The following is a 20,462-nucleotide window of genomic DNA, read 5'->3' as shown; positions in this document are numbered from 1 at the left end:
TCCTGATGATTCTGAAGCTTTTAAGGATTGAACTTGGTTTTATTTATTTATTTTTTAATTTAGTAGACTTCAGAAATGAAACCACACAGTTCCAGGCTTTTCTTTGTTGGTAGGGTCTTTATTTCTGACTCAGTCTCCATTTTAGTTTTTGGTCTATTTAGGTTTTGTATATCTTTGTGCCTCAATTTTGATAGTTGTATGTGTCCAGAAAACTAACCATTTCTTCTAGACCGATAATTTGTTGTCATATAACTATATGTAGTAATTCCTGATAATTCTTTTTATTTCAGTAACAGTCATTCTAATACCTCCTTTCCATCTCTCAGTTCTTTGACTTTATTAATTTGGGTGTTTTTTTGGGGGGTCTACCAATTTTTGGTTTAGGTGGACAAATTGTTTTTTTTTTTTAACTTTTCCAAAAAGTCTCTTTATTTCACTGAGCTTTTGTATCATTTTAATTTTTTTTCTATAATTTTTGTTATTTTCCTAATACAAATTTTAGGTCTGAGTTTTAGGCCTTTGAGATGCATTATATTGAGAAACTTATATCTTTTCAAATTCTTGATGTAGGCACTTAATGCTAGTCCTCATATTGCTTGTGCAACATCTCATAAGCTTTGATATGTTGTGTTGTCATTTTCATTCATTTCCAAAAATTTTTTAGTCCACTTTTGTTTTCTTCTATGATCTACTGTGCATTCAGGAGCACATTATTTCATCCCCAAGTGTTTATAAATTTTCTAGAGTTTCTTATGCTATTAATTTTCAACTTTATTTAATTGTGGTATGAACTGTTTCTTTGTTCTGAGAGTTGTTTTGTGGCTTCATAGGCTTAATATGGTCCCTCCTGGAGATAGCCCCATGCACTGATGTAAAAGATACGCACCTGGCAGCTATAGCATGCAATATTCTGAAGACATGAATTAGAAACATTGGTCAATAGTGTAAATTAGCTCTTTAGTTGTTTGTTGATTTTTGACTACTTTATTTGTCCACTGAGCAGAGTGGGATGTTGAAGTCCATCAACAGTACTATACTGGAATCTATGCTTCCCTTAGAGCTGTTCATATTTTTGCTAAATACTCAGACACCCTACAATTGAGTGCACATACATTTACTAAAGTTACATCTTTCTGTTGAATTGATCCTTTCTTTGTCTTCTTTATTTTCATTAATTCCCTTCTTCGTCTTAATAGTTTTTGTCCTAATGTCTATTTTGCTGATATTAGGAGATTAACTCCTGCTCATTTTTGTTCTCTATTTGCACAGATCTTTTTTCATTCTTTCACTTTCAGTCTGTATGTAATCTTTGCTGGAATTGCTTTTCTTGTAAATCCACTTTCTTTTTGATCCATTTAGCCAGGCTGTTACTTTTAATTGGAGACTTTTATCCATTTACACTCAAGGTTATGTTTGGTAAGTAATGACTTGGTTCAGACAATTTTCCATAAATATTCCTTGCTTGTTTGGGAACTTGTTTGTACTTCTACTAGTAAGTGTTCTGTATTCAAGTTCTTTTATGATGTGGTTATCTTTCTGTGTTGCTTTGTGAATCAAATCTTTAAGTATCATTTCTAAGGTTAGCATTTGTTTACACAAAACCTTGTTGAGAAAGAACTTGTAAGCTTAGTTCCATCACGATTTCCATAAAAAAATTAAATGCCTTGAGATATATTTAGCCAAGGGTATTAAATATTTCTGTATTAAATACCAAAAAAAAAATTAAGGAAAGAAACAGAAGAAGAGATAAAAAAAAATGGAAAGCTCTCCTATAGACTTGGATTGGAAGAATTAATATTATCAAGATGTCAATACAACCCAAAGTAATTTACAGATTCAATAAATCCCAGTTAAAACATCACATACATCCTGGTAAGGATAAAAAAGGATACTATAATAAACTCTTGGTGGGAAGATAAATTTGTACAACCACTAAGAAAAACAGTATGGAGATTCCTCAAAAATCAGAAAATTGATCAATCATGTTACCCAGCCATCCTGCTCCCAGAAATTTACCCAAGGAGACAAAGGCAGCATATAAAAGAGTTTTGTACCTCCATGTTTATGGCAACAGTTCACAATAGTTAAGACATGGAATAAACCCAGATGCCATCAACAGATGACTGGATAAAAAAAATACAGTATATATATATATGCAATGGGCTACTACTCAGCCATAAAAAATAAAATCTTTTATTTTTCAACAAAATGAATGAATCTAAAAACCAATATGCTTAGTGAAATAAGCCAGACCTAAAAAGTGATATATATCTTCTCAAATTCATAGTAACTAACATAGCATACAAAAAATGTAATATCTATGCATGAAATTGACATTTTAAGATTTGCTAAGTTATTATAGCCTTTTATCTATACTCCCGTGGAGCAGGGTCTTTCTGTTTGCTGAATTATTTATTTAGGGAAGGATTAAGCCTGAGATTACAAAGTAACTTGAAATTATATTGTTGAAAATATTGAAATTTAAAAATAAAGGAGTGGGGGAAGCATTATTATGTGCTTAAAATTGTACATATAAATAAATTAAATCTGTTCTCCTTCCATAAATTAAAAACAAACTTCCTAGATTATGCTTTTCCTACTAGATTAATCCGTTCTCTGGTCACAGCACTGATTTTCTTGATTATTTTTTTCACGCAAACAGTTCAATGAAATATTTATGAATACTTAAAAAACCATGGATATTTTGATTATTTATGGACCTTCTTTTACAAACAAGCAAAATGACCTATATTTCTAAAACTATGTAGATAATTTCAAAGGACCTGATTTAACAATTATTTTCCATTGTAGCTAAGTTTAAACATTGATACAAATATATTACCTGATATTAAACTCCTTGAGATTTGATCTATTTCAAAATTTACCCAACTTGAATGTCTATAACCTTTAACTCTTTGTTTTCTCATGTAACTTACTCATTATCAATGCCAAATTTTCAGTATTTCTGTTAAATGCCCAGTAATATGTAACATACTTAGGATACAAAAGTAAGATTCAACCCTTATTCTTACATAACTTATATACTCCTCAAGAAGATAGAAAAGTGTGAGTGTGTACAAATGCTTTACATATTTAGAAAAAAAATGTATATACAGTGTAATTTGTGCTATGAGTATATACAAAATGCAGAGAAGAAATGAAAGAGCTCTCCTGGAAAAGATGAGACCAAAGCAACAGTGTAATATTAAGCATAAAGTACCAGGCTGAGGAAAGAATTTCGATGGAGTGGGTAGAAAAGACAATAAGAATCTCAGCTGAAAAGATAATATGAAGAATTATTAAAAGTTTCACAAATAATAGCATTATTCTCCATAACACAAATACTTACTCAGAATCAAATAATGGAACAAATCTCCCTGAAAAAGCATGTGTTATAATGTTTATCTGTTTGTTGGATTCTTACCTACTATCCAGAACAGCAGTGTTACTATTGCTCTGTACATTATAAATTGCAATTGTACCACTGTGATAGCCAACTGCTAAAAGGTTGGGTGCTCCAATTGAAAAATCCACAGCCATAACTCCTGATGAACTCTGATAAACACGTTCTGGCCACTGAATTCAAAGAAATACATAAATCATTTTTAATTTGCTTTTGTAAGAAAAGGTATTTTGGTAACTGATACTCTCCTGGTGTCAACAAGTCTGTGAGAAGAATTAGCCTGCATGCAGTTACTCTTGCCTTTCTGCCTTGCAGCACAGATGACAATGAAATCTCAACTATTTATGTCCCTGACTTTGACAAAACCATGAGAATGCAGCACTCAATATCTTTAAGAACTACATCATGGTCTGCTACAGTAATTATAATACTCTAATAAATAATATTTAAGCAGGATGGAATTCATTAATAAGCTACAAGTTGTCTAGAATGTATTTCTGTCTTTCTCTCTGTTTCAGATGCCTGGGCTATCTAACCACCGTTAAACACTGGATGTCAAAAGCTCCAAATTCTCTGTTATTCTGTTCTACAACCTCATGAGGTCTAATCTAAACCCTCCTTTTCTAACCAGCTACGAAGTAAGAAGACAGGTTACTAAGTGATGAATCTTATGTCAATCCTACATTTAAAATTCCTTTATGCTATACAAGTACAGATTTCTGAATCACTGGGGTTATTTAAAAAAACTTTAGTTTTATATGCGCTTTTAGCCATTCTCTAAGTTTCCCACTACATATTGTAGTTTTGAATTAAAACTAAACATAAAATTGTAAAATAACTAATTCAGTCTATCAAGAAAAATATTATGATTCTTATTTGTTCTCTGAAAAATGTATGTCATTAAGAAGATCATATTATCTATTTTATATCTCTTGAGGAGAGTGAAGTTCAGATAATGATACAGAGATATTCACGTGTTTAAAAAATGTACAAAAATAAATATACAATTTTCTAATGATTTTCACTTGAAGATTCATTTTTCTTTATAATCATCTGTGATATCAAGAATAATTCAGATCTAATATGGTATTTGCTCAATAAATATTTATTGAATGAATTCCCACTATTCTCTTCTAAAAAGAACAAATTATATTTGCTATGGATTTAAACTAACCAAAAAACCCCATAAATTTTCTTAACTTTGTAAAATTATTATGTCATATTTCATGAAAATTATCAACATTTAACCATTTAAAAGTCATTTTCTTCCTGGGTGGATTACCATAGGATTCTTTATTGACCAGCAGCAAGCCAATCCTCTTTTTTGTTCCTTAAATCCAAAGTGCCCATAGCCGACAGCCAAAAGATCCTAGGAACCAGAAAGACGTATTTAAAATGAGATTAGAGGGCCCAGCGCAGTGGCGCAAGTGGTAAAGGTCCTCGCCTTGCACGCCCGGGATCCCATATGGGCACCAGTTCTAATCCCGGCAGCCCCGCTTCCCTTCCAGCTCCCTGCCTGTGGCCTGGGAAAGCAGTTGAGGACGGCCCAAAGCTTTGGGACCCTGCACCCGTGTGGGAGACCCGGAACAGTCTCCTAACTTCGGATTAGCATAGCATTGGCTGTTGTGCTCACTTGGGGAGTGAATCATCGGATGGAAGACCTTCCTCTCTGTCTCTCCTCTCTGTATATCTGCCTTTCCAATAAAAAAATAATAAAAATAAATCTTTAAAATGAGATTAGACAATACAAAATGGCGTATGTAACAGGACACCTAGTAGACTGTTGAAAATAACGATAGAACATTTCAGCTATGAGCAAAAATGATCAGTACACTGTCTTTACTCTCTCCCTTCATTTTTATATGTAAATTAAATTAATCAGTATCATGTTTCTCATTTTCAGACTGAAAAATAAATACCTATAAAGAACAAATTGCTAACAAGTTCTTTTACCTATTAATGAAATCTCCCAAGATTACACCATATTACATCTTATGGGTTTTGGAGGATAGTCTAATGATTTCAAGTGACAAAGAAAGCCCCTTAAAATAAAGGTAGAAATGCTATGGACTGAATTTTATACTCCCCAAATTCATGTAGAAGCCCTAATTTCCATTATGACCGAATTTTAAGACTGAAATTTAAGGAAGTACTGAGGTTAAATGAGGCTTTCAAGGCAGAGTCTTAATTCAATATGATTCTAGGCCTTACAGGAAGAGGAAAAGGCACAAGAGCTGACTCTCCCTGTCTGTCTCTCCCCCAACCCCATCCTTTCCTCCTTCCCTCCCATGTGAGCACATAGCTGGGAGTCGTCGGAAGAGAGCTCTTAACAGGAGCCAAATCAACCAATATCTTGATCTAGAAATTCTCAGCCTTGAGAACTGTAAAAACATATATCTGTTTAATCTACATAGCCTGGGCAACTTTGTTCAGTAGCCCAAGCTGAACGACACACTAGTTCCTTCAAGAAATGAATATTGACATGCATATAGAAAAAAGAATTTATTAAATACAGCCTCCTTTTGGTAATCAGAATCTGTAATTCCTCTGCAGAATTCCTGGCACACAGTGAATGTCCAATAAATATTTGTAGAATGAATTAATAAATATTATAGTTTGATTTTGAAACATGCTTTTATTTTATCTCATGCAACATGATTTAATTTCAATTGTAATTATGAATTTATAAAATGCTAGCATATCAATTCTACAAATATTTTGTGTATCTTTATTATATAGTCTGTCACTGATTTATTGAGCTCTACTTTTTTATAAGATGCTTCCATTTATAGTTGTCTAAAGATAAATCTATAGTAAAAGAATTTTAATAAAAGAAATATACATAATTGAAATAATGTATTATTAACTTTCAACAAAAATATTTTCAGTTCTGTATTTTTTTAAGAAGATTACTTGTTTGAAAGGCACAGAAAGGGAGATGGAGAGAGAAAGAGAGAGCCATCATCTCTTGATTGGTTTGCTCCCCGATGGGTCCAGATCTGGGCTATGCTGAAAGAACAGCCAGGAACTCATTGGTGTCTTACAAAAGGTAGAAGGGGTTCAATACTTAGACCATCTTTAGCTGCCTTTCAGGGTTAATTAGCAGGGAGCTGGAGCAACATCTGAGTAGCTGTGCTAGAGCCAGTGCTCTGATACGGATGCTGGTGTTGCACATGGTGGCTTAACTTGCTGTGCCACAATGCTGACTCCCAACTTTGTATTTTTTAATAATTGGAAAAACCATTAGGTTTACACATATCACCTAATGGGATGTGGCAATAAGGTAATAAAGCTAATTATTAAAGAAATTAACTTCAACCACTTTAAAATACACTAAGTATTTATTCCAAACATATTGCCATTATCCAAACAATCGTTTGATTGCTGATTAGAAAATATTTTCAGAATCAGTTGATAATTCCCTGGGGAAGACAAGTTTCATTATTGTATAAATTATCTCTTTTATACAAGCAAATACACAGTCCCCCAGCTGACTACTCATCTTGTTTGCCTCAGAAAGACTTTGGGTAGTACAGCAAAAGGCAAGAACTCTGGAGAAAGGTACTGAGCTTGATTTCTAGCTCTTTTGCTTAGTGGTTGTGGAACTTTGGGCAAGTGATTCAACCTTTCTGTGTTCAGCTTCCTCATCAATACAATGAACAAAAATAATGATACACATTTCCTAGGGTGGTTGTGTTAATGCAGGCAAACACAACAGTGTCTGGTATACAGTAAACACTGTTTAAGTATCTGCTAACATTGGCAATAAGAGTATTTTAGGGAATCTACAAATTAGCATATTTACAGGTCACTGAATTAAATACATACTTTCAAACATGATTAATCTGAGAACACAAAAGTTAAAACATTTGGTAAATGTTTCAAAACTCAATCATGCATCACCTTCTACTTTACTTTGCAATATCTGACATGGAGTGTCATATTTCAAGTATATGCTAAAATAAAAATGGTATCATTTTTGCATTAAGGAAGGAAAACATTATTTTCTAACTATTCATATTTTCCAGTTTTTGAAACATGAATTTGTTTTAGGGACATTTAAACTAAAGGCCAATTTCTTCTCCCCCATCTGAGAGGAAAAACAACCTTGACTGTTAGAATTTTGCAGTTGCCCTTAAATGCTTAAAATATTTATTAACTTACTGGATTCATTTTATTCCAAGCAAGGCTGCTCACATTCAGACCTTTGGTTAAGTCACAGGAAAAAGCCCAAAGTCGTTCCAAGTTGGCTGGTATTGTTGACTGTCCTGCATTTATTTCAATTTCTTCTTCCTCTTCCTGTTTAGCTTCTTCTTCCACCTCTTCATGCTTTTCCCCTGCTAAAATGTCTCTAAGCTGTTCAGGTTCTGGTTCTAAAAGCAAATCAGACAAAATGATCATTGTCTGTTATACCTGTCTGGGTTGCTAAAGGTTCCAAACAGTATCATTCCAAACAGTTCAATGAAGTAGAAGAACACAGAATTTTAGTAATATTTCTTTTTCTACCCTCTGATATGCAGAAGTAATCCCTGTAAGTGTAGAGTAGTTGCTCCTTTTCACTTGTTAGATACAATCAGGATATGTCATCAGTATGATGAACCAGTGTGGTTTTTCATGGAAAAAAAGAGCAATTAAAATTCCAGTGAAATAAATTATGACATAGGGCTTGATATAATTCTGAGATAAGGCAATACTAGTAATATAGCTGGCCTTGGCAATTGAATGCAACTTGTTTCTCCTTAATGGGCCTATAAGCTAGGTGTATGAATTAGGCTTTCAAAACTGAAACTACAATAGCTGAGAGATCTACATATGAAATAAGAAAGTTTAGTTTGAGCACTGGTCTCTTCTCTGTGTATTTTCTTATAAAACAACTGTGATTTTATCAGATGGAATTCCACTGCAACATTCTAATCTGGTATCTTTCAAAAGTGTCAACTGCAGGCACCATCACTGAACGAAATTTCCACCCTTAATGTGTTAACTGTTGGGACTGATCTGTTAACTGTTAACAAAAGACTTAGGGGACCAAACCTTCAACATTTGGGTCTTTAGATAAAACTTAAACTAATATCAAAACTAAGCAACAGGCCTGCCGAAAAAGGCATTTTCTAGATTAACAGATAAATATCAAATGCCAGTGTATAATTATTGATGCATGTTGACTTGCTTAGGTAATGAAACAACATCTAGTCAGCAACTTCAGTTGAAGTCACCAGTTAAGCTTACATAATCATTAAAAACGTTGCCAACATCAGGTGTTAATTAAGAATGTGGAGCAACTGTGCAGCTTGTGCATTGCTTATAGGAATGCAAGATGATACATCTCTTAGGGAAAGGATTTAATGCTTTCCAAAGAAGCTACACATGCATCTACCCAATGACCAACCAAGTCTCCTCCTATTCACACAAGAGAAATGAAAACATATGTCTATCAAAAGAGTGAGACAAAAATGCCCATAGCAACTTCATTCGCAGTAGGCCTGAAACAATTCAGATGTCCAGCAACAGCTGAATGGATAAATAAATCACTATGATACACATACTAGAATACCATTCAGAGGAGAAAATAATTTATATACATTTCAACTTCGATGAATCTCAGAAACATTAATACTGAGAGTAAGAAGCCCCATTCACCAAAAATCTTCTTATACGAACCACTTACATGTTGTAGTAGAACAGGGAGGGTTAATATATGGTGACAGAAATCAGGTAAATGCCTGTTTGTGGAATAAAATTTATTTGGAAAGTAGCAAGGGGTAAATTTTAGGGTAGATTGGGTATGTTCTATCAACTAGAATATTGTTTATTTTTACATTTTCAAAACATTTTAAAAATACATTAAAAAGGTAAGCACAGTGGTGTAGCAAGCTAATCCTCCACCTACATGTGCTGTCATCCCATATGGGTGCTGATTTGTGTCCCCGCTAACCCACTTCCAGTCCATTTTCCTGGTCATTTCTGCCAATGCCAGGAAAAATAGAAAAGTCTGGCCCAAGGCCATGGGCCCCTGCACCCATATGGGAGGCTGAGAATAAGCTCCTGACTCCCAGCTTTGGATCAGCTCAGTTTCAGCTGTTGTAGCAATTCAGGGAGTGAACCAGCACATGGAAGACCTCTCTGTCTCTCCTCTCTGCAAAAATCTGCCTTTCCAAATAAAATTCATAGGGCCCAGCATGATGTTAGTGGCTAAGTCCTCGTCTTGCAACTGCCGGGATCCCATACAGATGCTGGTTCCTGTACCAGCTGCTCTATATCATATCCAGCATCCTGCTTGTCGCGTGGAAAAGAAGTGGATAGGCCAAAGCCTTGGGACCCTGCATCTGTGTGGGAGACCCAGAAGAAGTTCCTGGTTTCAGATTGGCTCAGCTCTGGCCTCTGTGGCCATTTAGGGATTGAACCAATGGATGGAAGATCTTTCTCTGTCTCTCTCCTTCTCTCTATAAACCTGCCTTTCCAATAAACAAAAAGGAATCTTTTTTAAAAAAGCACATGTAATTCACTGTATGTAAATCTTAGTTGATAAAAATATTTCCTATGGTATTTTTATTCTTAAATAACATTAAGGAATTTATATATCACCAGTTTACAAAAGTTACAATGTTTACAGAACTCTAAATCACAACTTTTTTCTGACAATTTATTCGTTTGAAAGTCAAAATCACACAAAGAAGCACAGAAAGAGATCTTCCATCTGCTGTTGTACTCCCCAGATGGTTGCAACAACCAAGTCTGAGCCAGATTACAAACAAGAGCCCGGATCTTCTTTCAGGTCTCCCACATGAGGCCTTGGGCCATATCCCCCAAATCTACCACCAGGCCTGTGCCCAACCCTGGTTTTTGCATGTGCTGGCATATGCCGTGGCCTATCCTGGACCATCCCACATATCATCTGGCTCTCTAGCACAACCATTTGCTATAGGTTAGCTCAGCCTGACCTTCCCCAGACATGGTCCACTTGTATGCTGACAAGTGCATTAGCCGAATCTGGTTCACTCCCAGCCCCAGCCCTCATGTGGACTGGCAGGCAACCCAGCCTGGCCTGTACCACATCCTGGCTCTCACTTGTTCCAGCATGTTCTATATCTAGACTGGCCCAGCCCAGCCCACCCCCAGATCCAGCCTACACATATGCCAGAAGGTGCTATAGTCCACTCTTGCCCAGGCCCTTGTTCTCACCAATAGAAGCTGCAGTCTAGCAGGGAAATTTCCCAAGTCCCCCTAATCAGACTTGCATCCAGTCCTGGACCTCGCAAGTGCCACCAGTGCTGTTTCCCAACCTGACATGGTTAGCCACCAATACTGGCACTCAATAGCACTATTGTGGCCTAGCCTGACTGGTTGCACCCATTCTGGTCCTCACAAATGGGTGCTACAGCATAGACTAGCTTGGTTTAACCCCAGGCTCACATGTGAACCAGCAGGTGCTGCAGTTTAGGCCAGCCTGTCCCACACCCATTCTAGCTCTTGAAAGTACCAGCAGTGGCTAGAGCCTAGCCCATTCTGGTTTGTCCCCAGACCCAGCTCACATGTATGTCTATAGGTGCTATAGCTTTGCTCATCCTGGTTTGCCCATAGCTCTTGTACTCACCAGCGGGAACAGTAGCCTAGCAGGCGAGTCCCTAAAGTACCCTTACCATGCTCATCCCAGCCATGGATCCTGTGTGTCCTGGCAGGTGCTTTGACTCAGCCTGACATGGTGTGCCCGCAGTCTCAGCTCTCACTGGTAGGTGTTGCAGTCTTATCCAGCCAGGTACAGCCCACGCCTTATCCTGGCTCTCTTGCATGCCAATAGGTTCTGAGGCCCGGACCAGCCCAACCTGGCCCCAAACCCAAATAACCAAGAATGCTGACTGCTGCAGCCTGCCTGGCCCACTCTCTTTCCCAGCTCCTGTGCTCCCCAGAGGAAGCTGTGGTCTAGTAGGGTAGATTCCCTCCTACCAGGTCTGCTTTAAACCCTGAAACACATGTGTCATCAGTGCTATGCCTCTGCTTGGCATGGTTTGCCTTCAGTTCTGGCCTTTCCATATGCCAGCAAGTGCTGCAGCCTGGCTCATTCCGGCCTTCTCCCAGACCTGGCTCCTGCATGTGACCACCCCCAATTCTTATATAAACCCATGGGTTCTGTACGCAGGTGACTTCTGTGATCCAGCCTGGCTCAGCCCATCACCACCTCCCAACTCACCAGGCATACCTGAGGGTTCTGTAGTCCCACAGAGGCAAGCCCACACGTCCCTTACAGAATCTGCCCCCAGATCTGGTTCTCCTGCATTCCTGTTGATGCTGCAGCCCAATCCTGCCATATCACTCATGAGTGGGTTCCTCAGCCTAGTCTGGCCAGGTAGGCCTCCCCAGCCCCAATTTTCATGTATACTAGTGGGCAGCATGTGATGCTACTTAGCCTAGTTCAGGTCTCCCACGTGGGCAGGTGCCTTGGCCCTGCCCCAGATATGCCTTCCAGTTTTCTCCTTTAAACCACCTTGTCTTAAAGAATTTTCAAAATTCTTTAAAATATCTCCTGAACATAGTAGTCATGTTATAGAGCAGTAATAAAAACCAGAATCTGGACAATATCAATTGAAAGAAAAAAGGGACATTGAATATGAGACAGTCAAAATGATTAACTATATAAATGTAGGAACAATGGAGAAAAAAGAACCATGGGCATTAATGAAGGTTTGAATCAAAGCTTCCCAGTCTGGACTCATTGCCATTCGGTTGTTTAGTGCCAAGCTTATAGAAATACATCCCCTGAAAAGAGATATCCAATTATTTAGATTACATTTAGAGATACATAATAAACATTTGAGTTTGTCTGAGCATAATTATTTTTTAAGAGTACCTTTCAAAATAGGAAGCTGACGGTAAGCTGCAAGTTTTGGCTGAAATATATTTGCCATTACCACTCGTTCCATAAAAAATAAGTCCTGGTGAAACTTGTCCGATTTTAATATTGCTTCTGAGTGGTCTTCTTCATCTTCACGGACTTTAGACAGAATTACATTTTCTATATCCATTAGAGAACTAGCTTCACTATCTATAGAATACAAACATGACAGAATAACACATCTAAATAATAATAGATGTTTCACACACAAATTAAAGATAACATTCTTTTATTCCTACTTCAAAAAAGATGTACTTATTGGCAGAGGCAAGATGGTGGAATAGAGTGAAATAAAATGGATGGAGGTGGATTAGTGGAGGAAAAGCCAAGAGGAAGTGATCCTAGGTAATAAGAGTGGCAGGCCAATGGCACAGGGACACCAGGGATTCGTGGACCTGGGGAAGCACAGAGACAGTAGAGAGGCAGTGCAGCCCACAGACACCCTGAGGCCATCCAGAGTTCCATCCACACACAGGTGGGAAGAGCAGGAGGTGAATCAGGCCATAGATTTGTGAGCTCCACTGATTTGAAATCTGTACAAGAAAGCAACCTGGATCCCTGTATTTAAAGCAGCACAGTCCACAATAATGAAGACATGGAAACAATCCAGATGCCCAATGAAAGAGGAAAAGGTAAAGAAACTGTGACATATCTATTCTGTGGAATATTGCTTAGCCGTTAATAAGGAAGAAACCCTACCCTTTGCAACACAATGGTTCCAATTGGAGACCATTACACTCAGTTAAATAAGTTCATCCCAAAAAAAGACTGTCATACACTTTCTCTGATATAAGGCAAACATTCATGAAAATTCAAAGCAAATAAATATATGGGTAAGCAAGTATATACATATACATATACTCTCATAGATGAATTACTTAATGGAGACTAGCATCCTGAGAAGATAATATTGCAATGTTCATTTCTACTCCCAAATAAAAAAGAAAGACTCCTGGATCTGGCGCGATAGCATAGCGGTTAAGGTCCTCGCCTTGAACACGCTCGGATCCCATATGGATGCCGGTTTTAATCCTGGCAGCTCCACTTCCCATCCAGTTCCCTGCTTGTGGCTTGAGAAAGCAGTGGAGGACGGCCCAGAGCACTGGGACCCTGCACCTGCGTGGGAGACCCAGAAAGAAGGTCCAGGATCTTGGTTTCGAATCGGCATAGCACCGGCCATTGCTGTCACTTGGGGAGTGAATCACCGGATCTTTCCTCTCTGTCTCTCTTCCTTCTTTCCAATAAACATAAATAAATCTTAAAAAAAAAAAAAAAAAGAAAGACTCCCAATGAAACTCTTAACTATACCTTGGCAGTATGATACTTAATTTTCTACAATTGCCTATATCTACAATGCCATGATACACTTAAATAGCAGAATGTTAAAGCTGTAATTTTTACTACAGGACTATACTACTGTAATAGTATGAAGGAAAATCATAGGAAGTGAAAATGCGGCAGTAATAAAGTAAGAGTGAAAGAGAAATCCTATATTTACAAGCTATATCATGGAAAATAATAATTTAAAAATGAACAAAAATATCTATGTATTTATTTATTTATTGCTTCATTTATTTATTTGAAAGACAACGTTAGAGATAAGCATACAGAGAGAGAAAGAGAGAGAGAGAAAGAGATACAGCCAGAAATGGAGATAGAGAAAGAAACTATACTGTCTCCCATGTGCTGGCTCACTCATCAAATGGCATATTGGCCAGGACAGAGCCAGGCAGAAGGCAGGAACAGGAGCTTCAGCCATATCTCCAAAGCAGATAGCAGAGGTGCAGACACTTACACCATGCTCTGTTGCTTTCTCAGACACATTTGAAGGGAACTGAATTGTAAACGGAATGAAATGAGTCTGGAATTGGTGCTCAAAGGGATGCTGGCATCACAGGCACAACTGTCATTTTTAAAAATTGTCACAAATTTTTTTCAGAAGATAAGCAATGATAACCTTACAATGTAATTTGTATACATCTTACTCCATTTTATGTTATAAAAGAATATTTATTTTAAAAAGAAATTTGTTTCTTACAGTTCTGAAAACTGAAAAGAACAAAGTCAAGAGGTCTCATCTAGTGACAGAGTGAGAGAAACAAAGGAAGAAAGAGGAAGGAAGGAGGGAGGGAGGGAAGGAAGGAAGGAAGGAGGGAGGGAGGGAGGGAAGGAAGGAAGGAGGGAGGGAGGGAAGGAGGGAAGGAAGGAGGGAGGGAGGGAGGGAAGGAGGGAGGGAAGGAAGGAAGAAGAAAGGAAGAAGGAAGGAAGGAAGGGAGGGAGGGAGGGTGGGGCAGGCATTTGTCTTAGTGTTTAATTTACTTGCTAAGACACTTTGCTTACTGCCTACCCTGGGAAGCGCTAGATGACAACCAAAATATTTGAGATCCTGCCATCTGCAGCGAAGCATGGATTAGCTCCTAACTCTAGCCCAGTTATTGCAGGCATATGTAGAATAAATCAGATGACTTCTTCTCACGCACTCTTTCCCTACAGCCTCCCCTCCTTCTATCTGCATCTATAATGGAAATCAAGCAAGAAGAAAAGGACATAAGAAGGCATGTGAGGAATAGAAGTATTGCTACTACTGATTCCATCCTTCTGAAAGAATAAGGAAATATTGTGGACAACTTTGTGTTCGCAAATGTTATAAGAGATGAATTTGTTGAAATATACTCACATAAGCAGCTACTTGAACTCACTAAAAATGACTACTAAAACTCACCTAAAGAGAAAGTAGGGTTTTTTTTTTTAAGATTTATTTATTTTTATTGGAAAGTCAGATATACAGAGAGGCAGAGAGACAGAGAGAAATGTCTTCCGTCCAATGATTCACTCCCCAAGTGACCACAATGAACAGTGCTACGGCTATCTGAAGCCAGGAGCCAGGAACTTCCTCCAGGTCTCTCACACGGGTGCAGGATCCCAAAGCTTTGGGCTGTCCTCAACTGCTTTCCCAGGCCATAAGCAGGGAGCTGGATGGGAAGTGGGGTTGCCAGGATTAGAACCGGCGCCCATATGGGATCTGGGTGCATTCACGGTATGGGCTTTAGCTGATAGGCCATCGTGCTGGGCCCGAGAAAGTAGGTTTTAAAAAAAATAAGTCAATAGTTCTCCAAGATATAAAACATCATATAGATGTGTTGGAAGACAACTTGGTCGTTTTTTAAAAGGGTAGGCACTGTTTTACAATCTAGAAACCCTTAGCCCTATTTGCAGTTTTATTTTCTCTTGCTTCCTAAATTTGTTATTATCTATGCCTTTGACTGGATATAATACTAAACTAAAGAGTATTAAATGACATAAAAAAGACAACTTAGAAGGTCTGTGGACCTATAATCTCCAAAGGAAATATAGTCAATTTTGAGTGACAATTTTCTGTAAATAATCATGTCTTTTTAAATTTCATATATCAAAATATTTACTGATTTACTCAATGTTTAAATAGGGGTTTTCAGTCAAAATCAGTTAAAGTGATTCAGTTTCAGTTATGGAAATTTGCCAAAGTTTCACAAAAACTCACCAGGTTATAGTTATGTTGAAATAAGGACTAATCCTTAAGTGTAGTAATTTATAATGGAAAAGTTCAAAAACTTCAGAATAGGGAGAATAAAATTAGATAAAGTATTCAAAAGTAAAACTTAAACTTCCGGAAAGCTATAATTTTGTGTTATTTAATCTATAATACTTTATCTTAAAACCTATAATAAAAGCAAGTTGCAGTGCTGAGTTTCCTAACATTGGTAGTGCTGGCATTTTGGTTTGGTTAATTCTTTGTTGTGGGAACTGACTTGAGTTTTGAAAAAACTAGCAGCATGTAAGTTGCTCACAGTCATAACAACCAAAAACATCATTAGACATTGTTAAATGTCCTTTGTGAAGATAAAATCCCAATTAAGAATCAGTGTTGCTAATATACCTTCATTTTTCTGTGAAAACTGTAGCTAGTAACACTCAGCCCTTTTCTTTGAAGTTAATATAATTTGCAGGGAGAAATATTAAGAGTAAAAGATCATACTGCTGTAATAATATGGGGGAGAGGTGAAGGAAAGTGGGAAGGAGAAATGGAAGGAAAGAGGGGTAATCCTAACAGCTGCGGATTTTAAAAATTCTTTATATTTCATGATGCAGTTCCTTAGGTTTAGGGAGTTCTCCTTTGCCTTTCATCCCACTCTCCCATGCTGTGTTCCCCTATAACGGTAACAATAATTCAGTCCCTCAACAACAGTCACAAGTTCCTCATCCTACTATTTAAGTGTATCCTGACGTAGATATAGAGAATGGTAGGAAGTCTAGCATTCTATTGTTCTATTGCCAAGATATATTTAACAGTTTACTGCAGTGTATGTCCATTTCATGGCATACTTGGCTCCATTAAATAGATCCTCTAGATTAAACTGTATCATGGAAAATAACAGAGCTTTAAGAGCATGGAAAGAAGCACTAGACACAGGAAAATCTTTGAACACTCTTGACAGGCATCAAAGAAATAGAATTTTTCAGTTCAGAGAGTCCATGACAGCGTGAAAGAGTAGCAGCCTTTTTCTTTTTTTTTTTTTTTTTGAGTAAAAGCTGTCATTTTCCTGTCCCATCAGAAATGAAATATTGTAATCTCCAAAAAAAAATCTGAAATCTCATATTAAAACCTAGTTTTAAAGAACCTGAAATAAGTATAATCTTACTTTTTTCCATTGTATTCCCCAATTTTTGGTCCCGTTCTTTAGAATGGACACTTGCTTTGCTAGTTGATTCCATGGCAGGGTGTTTTACTGATGAAGCTGAACGTTCCAGGGCATTGTAAGAATCATACAAATCCCAGGCAGTGGACATTATGCCTAAAGAGAGAGAAACAAAGGTGCGAATTATTTTAAATCAGATTTCAATACTTTAGCTTCATACATAACCAATGATAACAAAATCTAAGAGTCTTTTATTGCTTATGAAGTTAAATGAAATCAAAGAAATAAATTATGGGACAGCTCTAGAGATCCCTCGTCACTGTACTCCAGCACATACAACTGCTTTAGGGTTTGAGGAAAAATTCCAGATTATCCTGTCCGCGTTTTCTGAACCCACACTTACTCGCCCTCAGCTCCAAGCGGTGCAGCATAATCTCCTAAGTCTGTCATGATTTGGACAATCACGCTATAACAGGATGCTTATATTCCTTTACTTATAGCTAGCAGATAACATGTTGTATTCTGAAGATCTGTTTATTTGCAAGAATATGACTCCATTTTTATCAAGTAGAACTGCCAATTTATCTGTTATACGGAAAGAATATACTTTTTGGGCAAATCACAGATTCTATTCTAAAGATAAATAAATATCCTATAAGATAAATAAAATTGCATTTGTTTATTCATAAGGTAGAGTTACAGAGAGAAAAATTCAGGTAGACAGACATAGAAAGAAGAGGTATCTTCATCTGGAGTGTCTTCTCAAAAGGCTGAAATGGCTGAGTAAGGCTGAAAGGGCAGAGTAAGGCTGAAGCCAAGAGCCAGGAGTTTCATCTTGTTTTCATATGTGAGTAGTTACGGCTCCAGACACTTGGGCAATCCTCCAGTTGCATTCACCAGGATCCCATATAGGTGTTGGTTCCTGTCCTGGCTGCTCCACTTCCCATCCAGCTCCCTGCTTATGGCCTGAGAAAGCAGTAGAGCATTACCCAAAGCCTTGGGACCTTGCACTGATGCAGGAGACCTATAACAAATCCCTGGCTCCTGGCTTCAGATTGTCTCAGCTCTGGCCATTGCAGCCATCTGGCGAGAGACCCAGTGGAAGGAAGATATTTTTCTCTGTATCTCCTTTTTTCTGTAAATCTGCCTTTCCATAAATAAATAAATAAATAAATCTTGAAAACAAAGAATTCTGAATTTGTCCAAAGAAAACAGTAACAAAACAAGTACTCAATGTCAGTGTTTCAGGTATAATCTGAAAAGACTTTAATAACAGATTTTCCATTTTTCTTTATTTTAATGTAACTAACAGACTCTAAGAACAAATATAAAATATGGTAGCTTATCAAGCAGAATAACATAAATTACCTTTGTCTTCCATGACAATTCTATCGCATTGAACGTCTTTATTCTTTGGTGCTCCATTGAAAGTCTGCATCATCCTTTCAACATATAAGTCATTGCCTAATCTATTCCTACAAAGCATTTCATAATTCTTGTTTTTATTCCTGTAAAAACAAAATACACCCCACTAATTAATAAATTACCACACTGCCACATTTTACAATATTCTTTTCCTTTCAATTACTTTGTTAATGGGGATTACATCGAAAAGGAAACAGAAAGCTAAAGAAAAAGTTTTGAGAAAAAAACAATGTTGAATGATTTTCAAATAATTTAGTTAAATTGTTGTTCAGTGCTTATCAACAGAATGCTAGCACTGGTTCCACAGGTTTTATTAACCTTGACATAGGCATTCAAAGCTATAAATTATTTTACAGTACCACTTTTGTGTCATAATTATTTTTAATTGTTTCACTAAAAAGTTCTAAAATTTCCATTATTATTTCTTCTCTGATACTTGATGAATTTATTTTTTTTATCATCCAAATGGATATGTGAAAGTATAGTGCACTTTGCAGAGATTTCCGTTACTAATGCTTAAGTTCACTGTATGTTACTAGAGAATTCAGTATGATTTCATTTGAGATTTTTGTGACCCTGCCTAATGGCTTTGCACACAGAAGATTTTTATAATACTCCATATGTGTTTGGGCAGAATATGTTCTAGTGATTGAGTGCAAAGACTTATTCATAACCATTAATTTTTGTTTAAACTCCCAATATTGTTATTAATTTGTTGCCTGACTTACCTATTAATAATAAAAGTGTCATTAAATCTTCTATTTTAACAAGGTACTTAGAATACATTTTGTGTCATATTTTTGTATTTTATTGGTAATGTTCACTTCTAAAATTATTATACCTTTTTAATCATTGTGAAATTACTTTATCCCTAATAATGTTGTCAGTTTATCTGTAGATGATTTTGTTTTCTATATTTTTTCTCCTGGTTTTAAAATTGTCCTTTTAGGTGTGATGGCACAGCAAGCAAAAACTTCACCTGTACCCCTGGCATCTCATATGGGTTCATGTCCTGGTTACAGCATGATCCAGTTCCCTTATGGCCTGGCAAAGCAGTGGAGAATGACCCAAAGCCTTAGGATCCTGAACCCACATGGGAGATCCCAAAGAAACTCCTGGCTACCAGCTTCAGTGGGCTCAACGCTGGCCATTGTAGCCATTTGGGAAGTGAAAGAGTTGAGGGAAGATTCTCTCTCTTTCCCTCTGCAATACTAACTTTCAAGGAAAATAAACCTTTTTTTAAATGTTTTTTAATATTGTATTCTGGATGTCAGCACAATTCACTAGTGGAGTGAATTTATTCCCATGCATTTCTTTTTAATTTTTTCCTATTTCTACAGAATAAGGAATTTCTGCCTTTCTATAATTCTGTAGTCTTTTCTCATTCTTTGCTTAAGTTCTTACCTTATGCTTATTATTCTGTACTCCTGGAACTCCGACTCAGTATATGAAGCTACTTCAAAAACTGAAACGCCAAGCACGGGATCTACACCTTGAGGCCATGGATCTTTTTTTTTTTTTTTTTTTTAAGATTTATTTATCTTTATTTGAAAGGCAGATTTTACAAAGAACGAAGGGCAGATATAGAGAGAAGGTCTTCCATTCCTGTTTCACTCCCCCAAATGGCCACAGTGGCCTGAACTGAGCTGATCTGTAGCCAAGAACCAAGAACTTCTTCCAGGTCTCCCACATGGGTGCAAGAACTCAAGGACTTGGGCTAGCCTATACTGCTTTCTTAGGCCACAAGCAGAGAACTGAATCAAAAGAGGATCCACCTGGATATAAATCAACACCCATCTGGGATACTGACTTCTCAGGGTGGAGTATTAGCTTGCTATGGCTGGCCCTGAATATGGATAATTCTATTATAACATATGCAATATAACATACATTTAAGTGTTTAAACAAATGAGACATTAAGAAAAAAAGTTATCAGAGGTTGATGTTAGCTTAGTAGTTAAGATGCAAATGTCCGGATGCAGTGATCAGCTCCACTCCTGACTCCAGGTCCCTGATGATGTCAGGGATGATGGTCACTCAAGTATTTGTGTTCCTTGCACCTGTGTGG

The 20,462-nt window shown here is 37.1% G+C and overlaps 1 protein-coding gene across 1 annotated transcript in view; it reads right to left on the bottom strand.

Annotated features, from left to right (window-relative positions):
• The window catches only part of DNAI4 (dynein axonemal intermediate chain 4), a 53,443-nt gene that overhangs the window by 10,172 nt on the left and 22,809 nt on the right, over positions 1-20,462 (bottom strand). The window contains exons 6-11 of the mRNA XM_040978596.1: positions 18,338-18,477; positions 16,973-17,125; positions 12,249-12,443; positions 7,568-7,776; positions 4,686-4,772; positions 3,425-3,576 (exon numbers count right to left, since the gene is read on the bottom strand). Of these exons, the coding sequence (XP_040834530.1) occupies positions 3,425-3,576; positions 4,686-4,772; positions 7,568-7,776; positions 12,249-12,443; positions 16,973-17,125; positions 18,338-18,477 (936 nt within the window). The remainder of the gene's footprint in view (positions 1-3,424; positions 3,577-4,685; positions 4,773-7,567; positions 7,777-12,248; positions 12,444-16,972; positions 17,126-18,337; positions 18,478-20,462) is intronic.

The sequence above is a fragment of the Ochotona curzoniae genome, unplaced genomic scaffold (assembly GCF_017591425.1).
Source record: "Ochotona curzoniae isolate NIBS_2020 unplaced genomic scaffold, NIBS_Ocur_1.0 contig_291, whole genome shotgun sequence".
In the NCBI taxonomy this organism is placed as follows: Eukaryota; Metazoa; Chordata; class Mammalia; order Lagomorpha; family Ochotonidae; genus Ochotona; species Ochotona curzoniae.
This window is presented reverse-complemented; position numbering and strand designations above follow the sequence as displayed.